Here is a 22153-nt window from a genome sequence, read left to right on the forward strand (position 1 = left end):
AATGTATTAAGGCTGTTCTCTGCCCAGCCTCCGCCCCGCCTCCTCTCAATACAACTCAATGAGAGGAGGCGGGGTGGAGGCGGGGCAGAGAACGGCCTTAATACATTCATACAATGCAACTGAATGAGAGGAGGCGGGGCGGAGGCGGGGCAGGCACGGCTCAGTACAGATACAGCTACTAAGATTTCTGGAATAGAATACATCCCAGCAGACACTGCGGATCGCCGAATGACGTCGTCGCCGATCGGACCAGGAAGTGAGGAGAGGAGGAATAAAGCCGAAATTAAGGTATTTACTAGCAAAAAAAAAAAAAGTTTCCATTGGTAAAAGCCGTTTTAAAGGGGATTACAAAGATCTATGTATTCCAACCTATTAAAAATGGGTGGAACTCCGCTTTAAGCGTATACTATACTGTACATGGACATACTTTTCAGTAAGTCAACATTTCTGTATTAAAAATCCCTTTTTTTATTGGGCTTATGTAATATTCAGATTTTCTGAGATACTGAATTTTGGGTTTTCACTAACTGTAAGCCATAATCATCAAAATTAAAAGAAAGAAATGTTTAAAACATATCACTCTGTGTGTAACACATCTATATAAAATATATGAGTTTCACTTTTTGAATTGTATTACTGAAATAAATTAACTTTTTGATGATATTCTAATTTTATGAGATGCACCTGTATACCAGTCATTTCTACTTGAAAGAGAACAAACTGATTTTTTCACAGTGATTATATGTAAAACATACCGGGCTAGGATGGTACGTTCTTCTCTCCCAGGTGTTTGATGTAAAGTTATAAATGGCCATATCTTGAAGAGCAGAATTCAGATCCAAACCTGTGAAAAACATTTTACAATACTTAAGATACAGCTTGCTGCCGGTATGAAACTCACACTGAGAAAATATGTTGGCTGCCACTGGTGAACTCACCTTTCAAAAATTATATCAATCCAAAGCTCACAAAAAAGTCAGTAACCCAGAACAAGTAAGCAGATCAGGAGTTCGAACTTCACTTGCTGCCTGCTTGTTCCAGGTCAGTGAGTTACCAAGTATTTAGATCAAAGTCAGCAAGGCAGCTAGCATTCTCCAAAGGAGGTCAGCAATCACAGCAATGTGATCATTTGCAGGATCCATTAATAAATCACCTTGTGCTTGATACTGTTGCTTGATCAGGCAGAATACAGATTTGTATTACTATGTGAAAGTGATGGCAATCTAGTTGTGACCAAGGTATCCCTGCCATGGGCTAGCAATAATTCTGAGGGCTTGAGGGCTGTACTGGTTGCAGCATTTCAACCAGTACGGCCATCAATGCTGGGAAGGGTTTTGACTTATGGAAATAATAAAATAGGTTACCTTGGTCCTTCAGGTTGGAGGTTGGTAATGAGGCCAACAATGTCATCCATTAACCGCTTGCCGACCGCCGAATGACTATTTATTGTGGCAGTCAGCCCATCCTGGGAAAAACGATGTAGGGCTACGTCGCTCGCCCACGAGCCTCTAGGGGACGAGCACGCGCCGCCGGAGGCGCGCTCCCGCCCCCGCTCGTTCCCTGCCTTCCCCGCGCGAGTGACTGGCGGCTCCGATGTCCGCCGGTCACTCGCGATCTCCCACTGGAGAGGGAGAAAGGCAGGCGGCTGATGTAAACACAGCTGTCTGTCATTCTCCCTGGTGTAACAGCAGAGATCATACGATCCTGCTATGTAGGATCGTATGTCTCTGTGGTTACATAAAAAGCCACATCCCTTTACAGTTAGAATCACGCCCCTAGGGACACACTTAACCCCTTGATCTCAAATAAAGTTAACCCCTTCCCTGCCAGTTTCATTTTTACAGTAATAGTGCATATGTATAGCACTTTTTAAAGAAATATTGCTAGAGATGAAGTAGAAAGCACCACATCCCTTTGTTTAAAGTAGCTACAATGGAGGGGGGCAAAGTGGGACTTTAACGGTGCAAAATGATGGAGAAAAATCTGAATTCTCAAAAATTGTACATTTTATTACACATAGAAGGTGAGGACAAGACAGTACATCAATATAAAATGATAAAATCAAGAAAATGCACTCGAAAATATCAACTCTACATATTTTATATTTTAGCAATTTTTCAACCTGATATTTAGTCCTATACAACTGGAGATATAGCAATCTTGGGTTGAAGTGTATTTCCATGCTCTGGTCTCATTATTTCTACCCATCATTCCTAGCTTGGCTGTCACCCTCTCTATGGGTCAACTTTAAGAGGTTGGATGTCTCGGTTCCCCTCCCCCTCTGTGCTCGCTTGGGTGGCGTCACCTTTATTGCCTCCACCTTTGGCATAAGAAAGGGTTCAGGTCATCTCAAGGTACTTTTATTGGTATCATTGTCTTTCTAATATGTAAATCAATTGGGCACTCAACTTTAGGACCATTGAGATAAGCCCTATGTATATACACATGCTATGTCTTTTATGTTCTTTCCTTTTGTTACCTAGAAATGTTCACTCTCGAGAAATGTCTATGAAAACTCCTGAAGAAGCTATTATGAAGATGGCAAAACATGTAGAGTTGATATTTTCGAGTGCATTTTCTTGATTTTATCATTTTATATTGATGTACTGTCTTGTCCTCACCTTCTATGTGTAATAAAATGTACAATTTTTGAGAATTCAGATTTTTCTCCATCATTTTGCACCGTTAAAGTCCCACTTTGCCCCCCTCCATTGTAGCTACATATGTATAGCACTGATTACTGTAGTAATGTCACTGGTAACCCCAAAAGTGTCAAAAATGTCAGTCAAGGGTCTGATCTGTCTGCCGTAATGCCGCAGTCCTGCAAAAAAAAAAATTAAAAAATCGCAGATCGCCGCCATTACTAGTAAAAAAAAAAAAAATAACAATTACATAAATCTTTCCCGTAGTTAGTAGACCCAATAACTTTTGCGCAAACCAATCAAAATACGCTTATTGCGATTTTTTTTTACCAAAAATATGTAGCAGAAAACAAATTGGCCTAAAATGTTAAAAAAAATTTGATTTTTACATTTTTTTGGGGGAATTTCATATAAAAAAAAATGTGAAAAATATTATTTTTTCAAAATTGTCGCTCTTTTTTTGTTTATAGCGCAAAAAGTAAAAATCGCACAGGTGATCAAATACCACCAAAAGAAAGTTCTGTTTGTGGGGAAAAAATGACGTCAATTTCATTCAGGTACAGCTTTGCACGACCGCGCAATTGTCCGTTAAAATCACGCAGTGCCGAATCGCAAAATAGGCCCTGGTCTTTGAGCAGCCAAATCCTCTGGGGCTTAAGTGGTTAAAAAAAAAGATATTTTAATTTTTAAAGTCTAAAAAAAAAAAACAATGTCCTTCATGTGCTGTAGCTTCATATAAGTCATCTACTTCAATGCCAGCTTTTTTTGGCCATATGCTATAGGGGGGGGGGGGGGGGGGTTTCTATAGAGCAGGGATCCTCAAACTAAGGCCCTCCAGCTGTTGCGGAACTACACATCCCATGAGGCATTGCAAAACTATGACATTCACAGACATGACCAGGCATGATGGGAATTGTAGTTCCTGAACAACTGGAGGGCCATAGTTTAAAGACCCCTGCAGAGCATGGGGCACCTCTACTATATGCGGTCTGTCATCTTTTTAGATCACCTCCAGCCTTGATACAGACATTCTGGCATCATATCAGATAGATACTATGTCCATACATTTTACACTCAACAGTTTGATCCTCATGTCCAATAAAATTGGCAACTGGATTCTCCTGACACATTCAAACTTACCTCCAAATATGTAAAGAGAATTGGTTGGAGGCAGAAAGGCTCCAGCGGCAGCAGTGCGAGGGCTGAAGGCAGGATCCTGACTGCTCACATTGTACCAAGTTCCAGATCCCTGGTTATCAGTGAGGGAAAGGTCACATCGCTCCCCCATATACCCGGGAAAACAGATACAGCGCTGAGTCTCCTAAAAAAGACACAGCTGCAAGTTAAAACAGTAACAAAGACAACCAAGACATAGAAAATAGATGATAGCAGAATGACCCAGAATGTAGAAATTGCATAATTGTAAAGAATTTAAAAAGAGAACCGGTGCTACTTCATTGATCATTCAGCCCCTGACATCATCAAATTGTTGCATGTAATTTACAATGTATACACATAAGGATTCGAGGTAACAAGTCCCCTGACCCCAGCACTAGGAGCCAGTTCACACTACTCCGACTTGGCATGCGACTTGTGTGCCCTCAGGTCGCCCCAAGTCGCTTGTCATTACAAATTCAATGTAAATGAATGAGAGCCGTCTTAATATGCACTACTGAAGTCGCTCCGACTTCAGAAAAGTTTCCTGTACTACTTCAAGGTGACCTCTATCCGGCTTGTGCCCATAGACTTCAATGGGAGTTGCCTCTAAGTCGGATCCTTATCTATTTTCAAGTGACTGTGATCAGACTTTCCAGGAAGAAGAAAAAGATTACCCAGGCATTCCCCACAGACAAAGTCGCCTATCATTTAAGTCTCTTCAAAATCTCTTCGAAGTCGCGCGAAAGTCGGCGCTAAAAAGTCACTCCTTCATGGGGCGACTTTGAGTCGGAGTAGTGTGAACCGGCTCTAAGGGAGCACAGGATCCCCAAATGACAAAAGTAATTGGTGCTGCCACTATAATCACATAACATAAACAATAGAACATTAAAATTAATAAAAATGAATCAAAATGTTTAGCGGCGCTCCTTAACTGGTTGCCGACCGCCGCACGACTATTCACTGCGGCGGTCAGCCCCGGCCAGGCAGAGTGAGGTATCTACGTCACTTGCCTGTCACTTCCTTGTGAGCCAATAGCGGGCGAGTGCGCGCCCGCCCGCCGCGGCTCCTTCACAGGGAAGTCAGTGCGTGTGACCGGCGGACCTGATGTCCGCCGGTCACTCGCCGATCGTCGGTACAGAGGGAAAAAGTCAGGCGGCTGATGTAAACAAGCCGCCTGTCATTCTCCCCTGTGTAGAAACAGTGATCATACGGTTCTACTATTGGCGCTTTTCCACTGCATGGAACCGTACCGGTTCGGCACGCTTTTGTGCTTTTCCACTGCGGTACCGCATGGTATAGGGTCGGAACGGTTCGGTACGGTACGGTATAGGTTTGCTTTTCCACTGCATGGAACCGAACGGTACAGTACGGTACGGCTCTGAAAAAACAGTACCTACTCGATTGTGGTTCCAACAGGTACCAAACTGGTACCATATCCCACAATCCTTTGCATGCAGTCACTACTAGCCACTGATTGGTCAGAGAATCACACCCACCCCGTTGTTATCCCACCCACTTAACTTTAGTACTACTTTAGTGGAAAAGCAAACCTATACCGTACCGTACCGAACCGTTCCGACACTATACCATGCGGTACCGCAGTGGAAAAGCAAACCGGGCCAAGCAGGGCCGAGTAGAGCCGAGCCGGTACTAGCCGGTACTTGCAGTGGAAAAGTGCCATATGTAGGACCGTTGATCACTGTTCCTACACTAGTAGCCACAGCCAATCACAGTTAGAAGCACTAGGGACCCCCTAGGGACACACTTAACCCCTCCCTCCCCAATAAAGTTAACCACTTCCCTGCCAGTGTCATTTTTACAGTAACAGTGCATATATATAGCACTGATTACTGTAGAAATGTCACTGGTACCCCCAAAAGTGTCAAAAATGTCAGTCAAGGGTCCGATCTGTCCACCGCAATGTCGCAGTACCGCATAAAAAATTGCAGATCGCCGCCATTATGCGTTAAAAAAAAAAAACACCAAAAATGACAGAAATCTTTCCCTTAGTTAGTAAACGCAATAACTTTTGCGCAAACCAATCAAAATACGCTTTCTGCAATTTTTTTTACCAAACATATGTAGCAGAAAACAAATTGGCCAAAAATGTTAAAATTTTTTGATTTTTACATTTTTTGGGGGGGGAATTTCATATAAAAAAATGTGAAAAATATTGTTATTTTTGCAAAATTTACGCTCTTTTTTTGTTTATAGCGCAAAAAGTAAAAATCGCACAGGTGATCAAATACCACCAAAAGAAATCTCTGTTTGTGGGGAAAAAAGGACATCAAATTTGTTTAGGTACAGCGTCGCACGACCGCGCAATTGTCCGTTAAAACCACGCAGTAAAAAAAATCGCAAAAAAAAACCCTGGTCAGGAAGGGGGTAAAATCTTCCGGGGCTTAAGTGGTTAATGATATCTAAATAACCACACGTGTTTTTACAAACAGTGAGTCCTAAGCAAAGTTCATCAATCCATCCCAAATAATTGATCGAAATAACTCAGTTGATGAAAAGTGCCTTCACCGCACCGCGTGTGCACTGCTTCCCAATCCCAATGAATATTGCACTGACCAGAAAACTGATTAAATGAGCCTTGTATCAGTCACCTCTCATGAGGAAAGACCAAATAGTAGCAAGCACACTGCCGTGATGCGGCACATCGCATGTGATTCACGCAAGAATCACACCGCATTTTTTTGCAAATCACATGCAATTTCTGTACGGTTTAATCAATCAATTTAAACCATTGATTCTGTGTGGCTCAAATTGCCTTGCATCCACGCCAAAATGGTGCAGGACCCGTTTTTTTGTTGCACCCATGTAATCCGATTTAGGCAATTGCACTGCGTTTTACAAGCTGTTTCGTAGTGTCGTTCATTTAAAGTTTTTCTAGAGGCAGAAGGTTTTTTTATCTCAATGCATTCTATGCCTGTCCTCCTCAGCCCCCTAATACTTACCTGAGCCTCATCTGGATCCAGCGAACCTTTTCCCCCGACCGCTCAGTTTGGCCGGGTGGCCCGCTCTAGGAAGAGTCCTGGTGTTTCCAAACTTCTTCCGATGATGGAGGCCACTGTGCTCATTAGGACCTTCAATGCTGCAGACATTTTTCTGTACTCTTCCCCAGATCTGTGCCTCCATACAATCATGTCTCGGAGGTCTACAGACAATTCCTTGGACTTCATGGCTTGGTTTGTGCTCTGACATGCACTGGTAACTTCGAGACCTTATATAGAAAGGTGTGTGCCTTTCCAAATCATGTCCAATCCACTGAATTTGACACAGGTGGACTCCAATCAAGTTGTAGAAACATCTCAAGGATGTGGAAACAGGATGCACCTGAGCTCAATTTTGAGTGTCACGCCAAAGGCTGTGAATACTTATGTACATGAGACTTTTTTATTTTTTAATAAATTTGCAAAGATTTCAAACAAACTTCTTCCACGTTGTCATTATGGGGTATTGTTTGTAGAGTTTTAAGGAAAATAATGAATGTAATCCATTTAGGAATAAGGGCAAAATCCTATGACTAAAGCTGGATACACACTATCCAACTTTTGTGGTTAGATTTCCTTCAGATTTACCTTTTCTATGTAGTGCAAGGGCCTGCCAGATTGCATACAAATTGAAAGTGTTTAGGTTTGACCTCATATTATATGGTTTTGGTAAGTCTAAAGGAAAAAGTCTTCAGAAAATCTTATAGTGTGTATGGCCCTTAAGTCATATGTGACGAAACGCGTCATACCACGATATTTGCCTTCTACCATCATTCCTATCCTTTGTGCTGTTTAATGTTTGTAAGTGTATATGATCCCCCTTTTTTTAATAAATGTTGATGTAAGCGGTATTACACTATGTTTGTATTATCTGGCTTGCTTCCATGCATCAATACCTGATTGGGAGATGCAGCAATCTTCAGCCAAGATTTCACGTTTACCTGTCTCGACATCTAGGGATACAGCAATCGCTGGGGAGACCCATGGTTAATATCCAGCTTTAATGACCCATTTGCTGTATAGTATTTGGGGTCCATAACCTCTGGTAAGTGCATTCAACTTTTATTTCGGTGGTGTGGGGACCTTTCTGCATCTTTGATCACCTTTATCATTTTGGATGTTTCATTTTTATGGCTCAGCTCCATTCACTTGGGACTCATTTTTTTCACTCAATTTATATAAGTTTTTCACTGAACTTCATATATATTGTTTTAGCACTGCACTTTATTTATATATAACATTATGGGGTATTGTTTGTAGAATTTCGAGGAAACTAATGAATTTAATCCATTTAGGAATAAGGGCAACATCCTATGACTAAGTCATATGTGACGAAACGCGTCAGACCACGATATTTGCCTTCTACCATCATTCCCATCCTTTGTGCTGTTTACTTGGATGTTTGTAAATGTATATGATCCCCCTTTTTTTTTAATAAATTTTGATGTAAGCGGTATTACACTATGTTTGTATTGTCTGGCTTGCTTCCATGTGTCAATACCTGATTGGGAGATCCAGCAATCTTATATTGTTTTAGCGCTGCACTTTATTTATATATAACATTATAGGGTATTGTTTGTAGAATTTCGAGGAAACTAATGAATTTAATCAATTTAGGAATAAGGCTGTAACATAACAAAATGTGCAAAAAGTGAAGCACTGTGAATACTTTCCGGATTCACTGTAATACATAAAATATATACAAATACATTATCCATTCTCCTCAAACTATGTCCTTCAGGGAGCAAAGTTGGTAACAAATGACATTTTTGGCAAAGCCTTTACTGCAGCATTTTGTAAAGCTTATGCCATTACTCCTAGACAAGCTGATGACATTTACTTATAGATACCTGGTTACAAGTCCCATGATGGTGGTGACAGTAGGTGCTGCAGTCCGGCACCTGACAACCTTCTCCTCCCCATCCTGAGTCACACAAGCATTGGCTGTTTTCCTGGCAGGTTCCATGTCCAGAGCAACCTTGCGGGCACAAGGAGAAGCTGTATGTGGCGTTAAAACCCAGCAAGTTGTAATTTGCGTCGCTGAATAGATGAAGAAGCATCTGCCAAAACATTTATAGAAGAGATGTAGGACTAATTAGACAATATCCCTCAGAAACAAGTACAGATAGCATGACTATAAGGGACAATTCAATATGCGTTGCTTTAAATCACGTATTGACATGTGTTACGGCAGCCCATTCATTTTATGTCTGAATTAGAGAACTGGCTGAACAGAATTACAATTTATTGGCAGGTAAGACAGTTTACATGTATGCATTTTAAAAGAGAATATAACAGTTTGCCTACATTTCTACTTTCAGCACAATGCTATAAAGCAGGGGACTCCAAACTTTCTAAAGAAAGCGGCAAGTTTATTGTCCTTTAGACTTAAAGGGGGCCGGACTGTGCCCAGTTGGGGTAAACACTGTTAGATCTTTGGTAATAGAGGGAGAAATAGTTGGTGTCAGTGGGAGGAATAGTGCCCCATTTTTGTTGTCAGTGGAAGGAATTGTGTTCCATCGTTGGTGTCAGTGGAAGGAATAGTGCCCCACTGGTGTCAGTGGAAGGAATAGTGCCCCATTGGTGTCAGTGGAAGGAATAGTGCCCCACTGGTGTCAGTGGAAGGAATAGTGCCCCACTGGTGTCAGTGGAAGGAATAGTGCCCCACTGGTGTCAGTGGAAGGAATAGTGCCCCACTGGTGTCAGTGGAAGGAATAGTGCCCCACTGGTGTCAGTGGAAGGAATAGTGCCCCACTGGTGTCAGTGGAAGGAATAGTGCCCCATTGGTGTCAGTGGAAGGAATAGTGCCCCATTGGTGTCAGTGGAAGGAATAGTGCCCCATTGGTGTCAGTGGAAGGAATAGTGCCCCACTGGTGTCAGTGGAAGAAATAGTGCCCCATTGGTGTCAGTGGAAGGAATAGTGCCCCACTGGTGACAGTGGAAGGAATAGTGCCCCATTGGTGTCAGTAAAAGGAATAGTGCCCCATTGGTGTCAGTGGAAGGAATAGTGCCCCATTGGTGTCAGTGGAAGGCATAGTGCCCCACTGGTGTCAGTGGAAGGAATAGTGCCCCACTGGTGTCAGTGGAAGAAATAGTGCCCCATTGGTGTCAGTGGAAGGAATAGTGCCCCTCTGCTGTCAGTGGGAGGAATAGTGCCCCATTGGTGTCAGTGGAAAGAATAGTGCCCCACTGGTGTCAGTGGAAGGAATAGCGCCCCACTGGTGTCAGTGGAAGGAATAGTGCCCCATTGGTGTCAGTGGAAGGAATAGTGCCCCACTGGTGTCAGTGGAAGGAATAGTGCCCCATTGGTGTCAGTGGAAAGAATAGTGCCCCATTGGTGTCAGTGGAAGGAATAGTGCCTCATTGGTGTCAGTGGAAGGAATAGTGCCCCATTGGTGTCAGTGGAAGGAATAGTGCCCCATTAGTGTCAGTGGAAGGAATAGTGCCCCACTGGTGTCAGTGGAAGGAATAGTGCCCCATTGGTGTCAGTGGAAGGAATAGTGCCCCATTGGTGTCAGTGGAAGGAATAGTGCCCCACTGGTGTCAGTGGAAGGAATAGTGCCCCATTGGTGTCAGTGGAAGGAATAGTGCCCCACTGGTGTCAGTGGAAGGAATAGTGCCTCATTGGTGTCAGTGGAAGGAATAGTGCCCCACTGGTGTCAGTGGAAGGAATAGTGCCCCACTGGTGTCAGTGGAAGGAATAGTGCCCCACTGGTGTCAGTGGCAGGAATTATGCCACATTGTTGGTGTCAGTAATGCCTCAAGGGCTGGATAAAGGCAAGCAAAGAGCCACATCCGGCCCCAGGGCCGCGGTTTGGAGACCACTGCTGTAAAGCAAAGCAAACGGCAAATGTCCTAGAGACAAAACCATGAAAGACTTTACCTACAACTACTGTATATTTCCACACATTTCTGGGTTGTCCCTTTATAACTAACAAATGCCGCTATGTGATCAAATCACTGATTACAGTTGGTTCTACTCAAGTCCTTACTAAACAATTAAAGAAACCCTTTCAGTCACAAAGTCTAAAAGGGCAATTTCCTGTATTAGAAGAACTATTGTACTCACCTCTACCACGGCCTGTGTCTCCTGCCTTCCCCCTGTTCAGTATTGCAGCCTCAAAGTGGCCATAGATGGATTGAAATTCTGCTGTTTGAGCAAGGCCCGGACAACCTTAGATCTATATATGGCCGTTTCTGTACAAGAGCAGTTGACCAACTTCTCTCAAATGAGCTTGTTGGAAAATCTTGCTTCGATCAGAGCTGCAGCCAAACAGCTGCAGCACTAATCAGTGTATTGTGATTGCAGGGGAATCCCTATTGTCAGAATACAATAGCTCAGTGGGGAGATTTCCCTCCTCCACCTCAAATGTGTGGATGGGAGAATTAGTTCCATTTATGGCCAGCCTACTTCCTCCCTTGCATGCCATGTTTCAGTCCTCTACATCAGTGGTCCTCAACTCCGGTCCTCAGGGCACACTAATAGGCCAGATTTTAAGTATTACCTGAGGGGGGGAGGTGCAGACTAGAATACTGCAATCACTGAGCAGCAAATTATATCACCTGGGATGTATTTCAGTTATCTTGCAAACCTGGCCTGTTAGTGGGCCCTGAGGGCCAGGGTTGAGGACCACTGCTCTACATAACTACCGAGTCCAGAAAAGGCATAGGGGTTAAAGGAAGAAAACACAATGCAATGGGAAACACAGGCATCTGACACTCCAGGAAGTGTCTGTAACAGGGCAAATATAGGAGACACAGGCCATTGGAGATGCAATACCCCTTCTATTGCTGGGAAGCCCCCTTTAGATTTTATTCATGCTACTAACAAGGTCACTTTATAGGAGAAGTACAGCAATGCTCGTGTGGCTGTACTTCACCTGTGGATCACAGAAGTGCAGATTATACTGCACTCCTGTGACCTGTTTACAGCTGTATGCTGATGTCACAGAGCCAGTCCAGACTTAGGAAAGATCACGACAATATGGTTAGGATACAACCACATGCATAGACTGGCATGCAGCTCAACCGCTCAAAAAACCGCTGAGAGCCTGAGCCGGACACTCCCACCCACTCCACAGCCCAGCGCTCCAGTGAGTGTGGAGGGGCAGAGCAGAGAGCCGGTGACTGACAGTCACTGGCTCTCTGCTTAGGGAGCACTGAGAACTGAGCGATCAGTGGTCTTTGATCGCTCAGTTCTCAGCCTTAGAGCCGCCGGGGGACAGATGCTGCATCCACCTAGGTAAGTATGATACAAAAAAAATCCCATACTTCTCTTTTATCCAGCAGTTTTGTATCCTTTGGTTTCTTTGCATTATAATATATAATAAAGGAACAGGGGGTAAACACAAAAATATCCCTACAGTGCTGTCCCGAATAGTTACATCAACATGTAGTCTATATATGTGAATACATCCCCCCCACTTTCTGGCACAAGCCTTTACCTTCCCAGATGTGGCTTCCAGGGTGGGGGGCAGGCTGCTCCCACTCAGGCTAGCTAGCAGAGGATCACTGTAGGAGTCTCCATCGTACACAAAGAGGTAGTCGTATGTACACTCTGTATCCATGAACAGAAATCGGAGCAACACGCGGTAATTGCTGTTGGGTGCTGCAATGATAAAATGTAAAAAAATATAAATATATACTGTATAAAGAAGTGTTGAAAATGTTCTGCATGAATTCATGGTTTTGAGCAAATCATGGTGGATGTTAAAAGTTAGCTCAAAATATCACGAATGTCAAGATCAATATCCAAATATAGAAAGAGGGGGAATAATCGATTTATGGATCAGGCCAACATTCCTATTGGATAGAAGAGACAGCAAGAAAAACCCCCTAGTGGGACTTTAGCGGCCTGTAGTACTGCCTAAATCATAATAGGAAGCAATTTATCAGAGAGATATTAAAAGTTTGAAAGTTTTATTAGAAAAAAAACATTAAAAACACTAGGGATGCACCGATCCGACTTTTTTGGAGCCGATACCGATATCTGTTGTTGTGAAATCGCTGATACCGATACCAGAACCGATCCGGAGCTACACACAAAGCAAGCGGCTGCAGTACAGAGCAAAGCCGCTGCTTCATGTGTACGGCTCCTCCATTCACAGGCGGAGTGCATCTGATATCACTCCGCCTGTGAGCCGGTCCTATACAGGAAGTAGCGGCTCCCATCCCATACTACTACTGCACCTAGTAAGGGATGGCTGAGCCGTTACTCAGCAAAAAACGCATTGGCCCGTGGGACGGCTAAATTTTACCGATCTCCGATCCAGCTATTTTGTCCGGATCGGGGCCGATTTCCGATCCGAATATCGGATCGGTGCATCCCTAAAAAACACTTGAAGGCTGATGTGTATTTAGGTTAACAAAGTATAGGATACACAGGTGCAAACAGTTCTACGTGTTCCGCAGACTATCGTAATGGATATCACCACAGCAGGACGACCATGGAGAACACCCAACGCGTTTCAAAAATTGCTTTTCTTTCCTCAGGGGTGTGCATTTTATAGAATGGAGCACTTCAAGGATGACGAAAAAAGGAATAAATACCTCATAGTAAACAAATAACTGTTTGTCATTGCTGGCCTAATTATAAAACAGCACTTACATGTTAATACAGGGGAGCCACATACACATCAGCCAGAATGAATAAAAGAGTGACAATGATATCCGTCATTCTCCATGAATACACAAAAAAATGGTCCAGGCGCTGATCCTGTAGAAATGTCCCTGGGTGATAATGGACCCGAACAATGCGGTGACATATAATGACCAATAAACTGTGACGTACCAAGGCTGCCAGACCCTAAACATGGGATGAAATCATGAATTGGCAATACTGGAAAAGAAGGGTGGCACTCACTGGTGTCTGTAAAAAGCTGTCCTCTATGGATGAAAGACTGGAGACTGGAGAGTGTCTCTTTGAGTAGAAATGGCATTTATTGAAAAATCAGTGAATAAACAGTTAAAATAGATGCCACACCAGTCCCAACAATCCTAGACCTCCTTGGATTGCTATAGGATTCCAAGGGAAATGTATACCCATGTATACCCAGCAGATGATAGCCGGTGTTCACTGGGTATCTGCAAGCATCCCACTGATGAATAATGGCTAATGGAGAATAGGGTACCTCGAATGGCACACTTGCCCCTTTGTCAGGCTGGAGGGGGACGCTGTGCGCAGCCGCCGCACAGTCCCACGGTTGATGACAGCTTTGCCTGCGTTCGGGTTCCCGAGTTCTCCACTTCCTCCGCAATAACCGGAAGTGACGTGGGGATCGCGTCACCGGAAGTAACGATCAGCTGTAGTTAGGAAGTCGGGCTGGTCACGGGCATGAACATACTTGCTTTCTGGTTGCCGACTGGTGTGGCATCTATTTTAACTGTTTATTCACTTATGATTTTTCAATAAATGCCATTTCTACTCAAAGAGACACTCTCCAGTCTTTCATCCATAGAGGACAGCTTTTTACAGACACCAGTGAGCGCCACCCTTCTTTTCCAGTATTGCCAAGTCATTCTCCATGGTCGTCCCACCATGGTGATATCCATTACAGTAGTCCATGGAACATGTAGAACTGTTTGCACCTGTGTATTCTGTAGTTTGTTAACCTAAATGCACATCGGCCTTCAAGTGATTTTAATGATTTTTTTTCTAATAAAACTTGTATTGCACTTTTAATATCCCTCTGATCAATTAATTCCTATTATAGATTAAGTAATACTACAGGCCGCTAAAGTCCCACTAGGGGGGTTTTCCTTCTGTCTCCAATATCCAAAACATGCTTCTGCATGGTTATCCACACACAGAACGGTCCATAAAACCTCAGTGCCAGGGTGGTGCCATTTAAAGGATAAAGGAAGCTATAAAACAAACCCCATGTTATAAAAGACTCCATTCCAGCCTGATGAAGAACCAGGGTTTGCACACCTCAGATCTCTCCAACAATGCAGCAAGAGTATTAGGAGGATTGGAGTTTACAAGCATAAAGCAATTAAACAGATAGTAAATACTTTTTAGAAACCTGATCTTATTACAAAACAGCTTTTCACATCATACCTCCTAAACAAGCTTCTTCTGTAGCTCAAAGATGTTTAGGTAGGTTTTTGATAAGTAGGCAAACTGAACTGGTTAGGTTATGGTTTAGGGCAGTGATGGCGAACCTTGGCACCCCAGGTGTTTTGGAACTACATTTCCCATAATACTCATCAACACTGCAGAGTGCAGGAGCATCATGGGAAATGTAGTTCCAAAACATCTGGGGTGCCAAGGTTTGCCATCGCTGGTTTAGGGTATTGGACAGTCCTGTCATAAAACTTTGTAATGCAGGAATTCAACAGAGGCTCCACAGTTCTAATGTTGCAGATAACAATAACAAATGGGTCCAAGGAACTCCTTATATTTTCAGTTGCTTAAAACGGAACTTCACACAAAAACTGGTTCACTCCTACCCCCCAGCCTGTAACTGAGTTGCAGGTTCTTGGGGGGGACGTTGGACCATGTGCTGATTTTTATCAGTACCAGCTCCCAATTCCACAATCCTTGCCTAGGTCAGAATGGGGTCCCCTGCCTCGTCCCCTCCTGCAGCCCGCCTGCAAATTTTCCACCCCAGGAATGTGTATACTAGAAAGAGCTGGAACAAATCTTTCTGCCCACCTTAGAATGCCAGCTACCTTCAGAGCTGCCAGGACACTTCTTGTGCCCCCTTGGTGATTGACCTAAGCCACGGGCGTGGCACTGTCCGATTGAATGTGCACTGGACAACCCTGAAGACGATCCGTCCAATGATCCAGACACAGTCTGATTGCTCGGAGTTCCAAGACATTGACTGCTAGTCTGGACTCTTCAAGTGTCCAGATCCCCTGGGCAGAATGTTTGCCGAACAGGCCCTGTAAGCGGTCTGGGGGCAGGCGCAAGTTGGAAGGAAAAAACCTTTGCGTGGGGACAAGAGCGAAACTCGATTTTGTAGCTGGATTGAATTACTTCATGGACCCACTTGTCTGGCATTTGGTAAATCTACGGGTCCGGAAACCAGCGAAGACGCCCCTCCACCCCAGATACGGGTGAGAGCGCAACTTAATGCAGAAGGAGTCTTATCCACGGGTCTTGGAGAAGCCCAATCTTGGCTTGCCAGACCAGTTTCATTTGGATCCTGCAGAAGAGGCTCTGAAAGGCTTTGAGCCCTTGTCAGTCGATCCTGAGGGACGAAAAAACTTCTTATGAGCGGAGAAGAAAGGCCCACGTCTACGACGAGGTTCCTTACCCTTAGTAACCTGTGGAAGAAAATGACTCTTCACCCCCGTAGGACCTTTAATGTTGTCATCCAGGGTAGCTCCAAACAGGCGATCTCCTTGAAAAGGAAAATCAGTCAAGGCCTTTTTTGAAGTCTGATCCACAGACCAGCACTTGAGCCAAAAGACATGCCAAAAAACCACTGCCAAAACAGAGAGGCGAGCCATCAGGGGAGCCACATCCAAAGAGGCATCAAAGATAACCTGCAGCCCCTGGACCAGCTGGTCCGCTAGCTCAGCAACGGGCAGGGGGGGGGCTGTTCCCAGCCCACTCGGTCAGAGTTTGTGACACTAGGACAATGGTGAATACCGGCCTCATTGCCGAACTAGTCAGAGTGTACATAGTACGGTCCAAAGCCTCCGCCTTCTGGTCAGCCGGATCCTTAAAGGCCAGGGACTCTTCAACCAGAATCATGGTTGCCTTGTTTAACCTGGAAACCTGAGGGTCCACCACCGGTGGCACAGTCCACTTCTTAAGAAGGGACTCCTCATAGGTGTAACGCCTAGTAAGGTGCTTAGGAACCCCCAGTGGGACGATTTGGCCATCCCCACTTTTTAACGACAATTCTATCAAATAGGCGGGGAAAGGAAACACCTTTGCCGCTCTGGGTGGCTTGTGAGTGCCAAAGGGCACCTGCGCCTCTGTCGCAGCTTTAGCTGCGTCCTCCATTCAGGTTCTCACGCACAGATACAATCAGTGCATCTACCAGTGCCTTTTCATGCGCGGTCGCAGATGTGGAGGGATCATCCTCACTATCAGAGGAGTCCAGGTGCGTGATTGCAGACCCAGCAGGGTGACCCACGTCCGAGGAGGCCGAATCAGATTTAGGATCTGATGAGACAGATGAGGCAGGGGAAGGCGAGGGGACACTTTTTGCTAGCCTGTTGCCCACAAACCACCTCCACACAAGGGACTCCGGGACCGCCGTCAGTGCATGGATGGATGGTTGGGACCCAGAGGGCCCCCGCAGCCTCAGAGAGGGGATTAGGTGGGGAAATGTGCTCCAAAGACTCCAGGAGACAACAGGGAGACCACAAAAAAAGTGTAAAACACTGCTAAGGGACAACCCCCACCGTGCTGCCAGCACCACATGGTCGCCCCGCACAAAGCACAAAGTGATCCTAAGCAAAGTGGGGGAGGACCCCAGCAGACTCACCACTGACTGAAACAGGCACCAGCAGCCACCTGGAGAATTAGCACTACATGTGCGGCAATATCAGGAATGAAAAAGGATCCAGGAGTCAGCACCAGGGGAGCGGCTCCCACCACCGAAATTGCTGCCCACAGGGCTCTACTATCATGGCCGCCGCTATTTCCAATGGCAGACCACAACAAAATGGCCACTGGACTACACAAACATGGCCGGCGTGTATAGAAACACACACTACAAGAAAATGGCAACCCCGTGGGGCACTACGAGGCTTACAGGGACCCAAGAAGGAGACCAGGCCTCAAGGACATATACAGGCAGGACGAGGGGCCCTGGCAGGAGCCCCCACCAGGTACAGCCCCCCCCACACAGTCGATTGTCCGGTCGCCAGTATTTGTACTATCCTTGCATTTTAGGCCCTCAAGAAACGAGATTGGCCATCAGTACATTAGGATTGATCAATTTTTTGACCAAAGAAATGTAGCAGACTAAATTTTGGCCTAAGTTTACGAAGAAAGATTATTTGTTTGCAAAATTTTATAACAGAAACCAAGAAAAAAATGTTTGGTTTTCTTTCAAAATTTTCTGTATTTTACTTTTTATGGCGAAAAAATAAAAAACCCAGTGGTGATTAAAGTGGAGTTCCACCCATTTTTAATAAATTGGATTACATAGATGTATGTAATCCCCTTTAAAACGACTTTTACCAATGGAAATTTTTTATTTTTTTTGTTGCTAGTAAATACCTTATTTTCTGCTTTATTTATCCTCTTCTCACTTCCGGGTCCGGTCGGCGATTACGTCATTCGGCGATTCGCAGTGTGTGCTGGGATGAATCTCAGGGCATGAAATCTTGCATTATTACAAAGGAGATGAGCTGTACTGCGTGCTCTGCCCCGCCTCCTCTCAGTGAGCTGTACTGTATGTATTGTATTGGGGCCGTGCTCTGCCCGCCTCTGCCCCGCCTCCTCTCAGTGAGCTCAGTGAGGATATAATGCTTTCAGTCCTCGCTCACTGAGAGAAGGCGGGGCAGAGCACGGCCTCAATACAATACATACAGTACAGCTCACTGAGAGGAGGCGGGGCGGAGCACGGCCTCAATACAATACATACAGTACAGCTCACTGAGAGGAGGCGGGGCGGAGCACGGCCTCAATACAATACATACAGTACAGCTCACTGAGAGGAGGCGGGGCGGAGGCGGGGCAAAGCACGCAGTACAGCTCATCTCCTGTGTAATAATGCGAGATTTCATGCCCTGAGATACATCCCAGCACACACTGTGAATCGCCGAATGACGTAATCGCCGACCGGACCCGGAAGTGAGAAGAGGATAAATGAAGCAGAAAATAAGGTATTTACTAGCAAAAAAAAAAAAACTTTCCATTGGTAAAAGTCGTTTTAAAGTGGATTACATACATATAAAGTCACTAAAACAGGTGGAACTCCACTTTAAATACCACCAATAGAAAGCTCTAATTGTGTGAAAAAAATGATATAAAATGAATTTGGGTACAGCATTGCATGACCGCGCACTTGCCTGTTAAAGTAGAAAAGTGTTGAATAGCAAAAAAATGGCTGGTCATGAAGGGGTAAAACCTTCTGGAGGTCAAGAGATTAATATCTCACATTACGTAGATTTTGGCAATTTTGTACTTCTTGGAAACAACAAGACACTGCCGGAACACCGCTTTGACTGCTCCATACCTTCTATCAACCATTCACAGTTCCCGTTCACTGAATAGTTCCCTGGGCCGTCGCTTACAAATCCCGGTATACTTCGCAGCAGCGTTCGCTGCCCCTTGCAGTCCCCCGATGTTACTGTAGGGACCTGGGACAACAGAAGGAGGCAGGGGAGCCAGCTCCACATCCACAGGTCAGCGTGGGCCTCCATCTCTGTTCAGCATCCCTCTGCAGGGGACCTGGAATGAAAGCATGAGATTAATCAGAAAAACAGAAGCTGAATGAATAGTTAATTCAGAAATGTTACTAATTAGCCAGCATTCTCCAGTGCCAGCTCAGATGATTAAACACTCTACCCAAGTTCCATTCACCGCAACATTCACACAATCCACTGATCTGTGTCCGGGCAACTCATTAATCAGTTACCGATTTCAAAGTAAAAGACAATCTTTGACAAACTGTCACCAATTCAAAGCAGGGGAGCATCCAGTTATATATTATTAATGCAGAAGATACACTATATTACCAAAAGTATTGGGACGCCTGCCTTTACATGCACATTTACCTTAATGGCATACAAGTCTTAGTCCGTAGGGTTCAATATTGAGTTGGCTCACCCTTTGTAGATACAACAGCTCCAACTCTTCTGGGAAGGCTGTCCACAAGTTTTAGGAGTGTGTCTTTGGGAATGTTTGATTATTCTTTGAGACGCGCATTTGTGAGGCCTGACTCCTCTGCTCTAATTCATCCCAAAGGTGTTCTATTGGGTTGAGGTCAGAACTCTGTGCAAACCAGTGGTGTATTTTGGTTTTATGCTGCCCTAGGCAAGCCTAAAATTGGGCTCCCTCCCTCCTCCTCCTATGTAAATTTGCCCCACTCCTTTTTTAACGGATGTGACTCCCTGAAGGACTACAAGTCCCAGCATGAACCCCTGAGATCTCACGAGAGGGGGGGGGGTGAGAGGGGATGGGAGAGAGGGGGTGAAGGAGGGGGGGATGAGAGAGGGGGGATGAAAGAGGGGAGATGAGAGAGAGAGAGGGGGGATGAGAGAGAGAGAGAGGGGGGATGAGAGAGAGAGAGAGGGGGGATGAGAGAGAGAGAGAGGGGAGATGAGAGAGAGAGAGGGGGGGATGAGAGAGAGAGGGGGGGATAAGAGAGAGAGAGAGAGAGAGAGAGGGGGGGATAAGAGAGAGAGAGAGGGGGGTGAGAGAGAGAGAGGGGGATGAGAGAGAGAGAGGGGGGGTGAGAGAGACAGAGAGGGGGGATGAGAGAGACAGAGAGGGGGGATGAGAGAGACAAAGAGAGAGGGATGAGAGAGACAGAGAGGGGGGATGAGAGAGACAGAGAGAGAGGGATGAGAGAGACAGAGAGAGGGGGGATGAGAGAGACAGAGAGAGGGGGGGTGAGAGAGACAGAGAGGGGGGATGAGAGAGAGGGGGGGTGAGAGAGGGGGGATGAGAGAGAGAGGGGGGGGAAATGAGAGAGAGGGGGGTGAGAGAGGGGGGATGAGAGAGACAGAGAGAGGGGGGGTGAGAGAGACAGAGAGAGGGGGATGAGAGAGACAGAGAGGGGGGATGAGAGAGACAGAGAGAGAGGGATGAGAGAGACAGAGAGAGGGGGGATGAGAGAGACAGAGAGAGGGGGGGTGAGAGAGACAGAGAGGGGGGATGAGAGAGAGGGGGGGGGGGGTGAGAGAGGGGGGATGAGAGAGAGAGGGGGGGATGAGAGAGAGGGGGGGGTGAGAGAGGGGGGATGAGAGAGGGGGGGGGATGAGAGAGAGGGTGAGAGAGGCGGCTCTAGCAACAAGTGGCCAATAGAGTCTCAGGTGGAGGGGGGGCGGCTTTTATGCTGCCCCCCTGCAAAGTGCCGCCCTAGGCCTGGGCCTTGTTGGCCTAGGCCAAAATACAGCACTAGTGCAGGCCAGTAAAGTTCCACCACCCCGAACTCGCTCATCCATGTATTTATAGACCTTGCTTTGTGCACTGGTTCAAATCATTTGGTGGAGGGGGGATTATGGTGTGGGGTTATTTGTCAGGGGTTGGGCTTGGCCCCTTAGTTCCAGTAAAGGGAACTCCTAAGGTGTCAGCATACCAAGACATTTTGGACAATTTCATGCTCCCAACTTTGTGGGAACAGTTTGGTGATGTCCCCTTCCTGTTCCAACATGACTGCACACCAGTGCACAAAGCAAGGTCCATAAAGACATGGATGAGCGAGTTTGGGGTGGGGGAACTTGATTGGCCTGCACAGAGTCCTGACATCAGCCCGATATAACAACTTTGGGATGAATTAGAGTGGAGACTGCGAGCCGGGCCTTCTCGTACAACCTCAGTGCCTGACCTCACAAATGCACTTCTGGAAGAACTGTCAAACATTCCCATAGACACACTCCTAAACCTTCTGGGCAATCTTCCCAGAAGAGTTGAAGCTGTTACAGCTGCAAAGGGTGGGCCAGCTACTCCCCATACCCGGAACCAAGTGGGCACTGCTCCAGGCAGATCCTCCTCTCCATTCAAATGGGGGGCTGTCGGGCAGGAGGAACGCTGTGACTCAGGCCGAGAACCGGTCGTATGCGACCTCGCAAGACGTTTATTTGCAGGGCCAGCCCCCGTCCAGTGGAGCTATGTGGCAGCCGACTTAGCATGGAGCAGAGGTCTGCATACACTTGCTGGCCAGACTGGGGTGACCACTGGATCTAGATTATCCAGCCCGTCGCAAAGTACAGCAGTTGGTAGTAGATCTCACAGAAAAAATCCAGGAGGACAAAATTTTCTATCTAAAAAATGTTACCAGAACCAAAGATCCCAGCAAGAAACTAGGTTCCTAATCCTGACTAGACAGAAATAAACTGATTGACTGTAGCAGGGGGAGGGAGTATACCCCCTGGAACTGCCCATGGGTGTAGCCAGAAGTTTTTTTCTGCCTACTCCTGTAGGGGGCAGTATAACCCAATGGTCAAGAATGACAGGAGCTGTGTCCATCGATGAGCGAAAGAGAAAGCTATTTAACAGTTTATATTTACTAAAATAATTGCATTTCCATGTTCTGTGTACTGTGGGAGACCAGATATAGTGAATGCAGGCTCCTGGGTTTAGTAACACTGTAAAGTGGATGTAAACCTGATTCATGATATTTGACCTGGGCACATATATCTGCAGTATTTTCCTGCTTCTGCCTATGTGGAGGGAGTGTGTGCCTTTCCTCCAATCAGCTGTCTCACAATGTATGGCCA

The 22153-nt window shown here is 45.6% G+C and overlaps 1 protein-coding gene across 1 annotated transcript in view; it reads right to left on the minus strand.

Annotated features, from left to right (window-relative positions):
- Positions 1 to 22153, minus strand: part of MEGF8 (multiple EGF like domains 8) — a 113601-nt gene that overhangs the window by 85262 nt on the left and 6186 nt on the right. The window contains exons 2-6 of the mRNA XM_082273582.1: positions 18946 to 19160; positions 12241 to 12404; positions 8647 to 8856; positions 3783 to 3963; positions 756 to 844 (exon numbers count right to left, since the gene is read on the minus strand). Of these exons, the coding sequence (XP_082129708.1) occupies positions 756 to 844; positions 3783 to 3963; positions 8647 to 8856; positions 12241 to 12404; positions 18946 to 19132 (831 nt within the window). The 5' untranslated portion in view covers positions 19133 to 19160. The remainder of the gene's footprint in view (positions 1 to 755; positions 845 to 3782; positions 3964 to 8646; positions 8857 to 12240; positions 12405 to 18945; positions 19161 to 22153) is intronic.

Source organism: Pelophylax lessonae (assembly GCF_965119305.1).
Source record: "Pelophylax lessonae genome assembly, chromosome: 12".
NCBI lineage: Eukaryota > Metazoa > Chordata > Amphibia > Anura > Ranidae > Pelophylax > Pelophylax lessonae.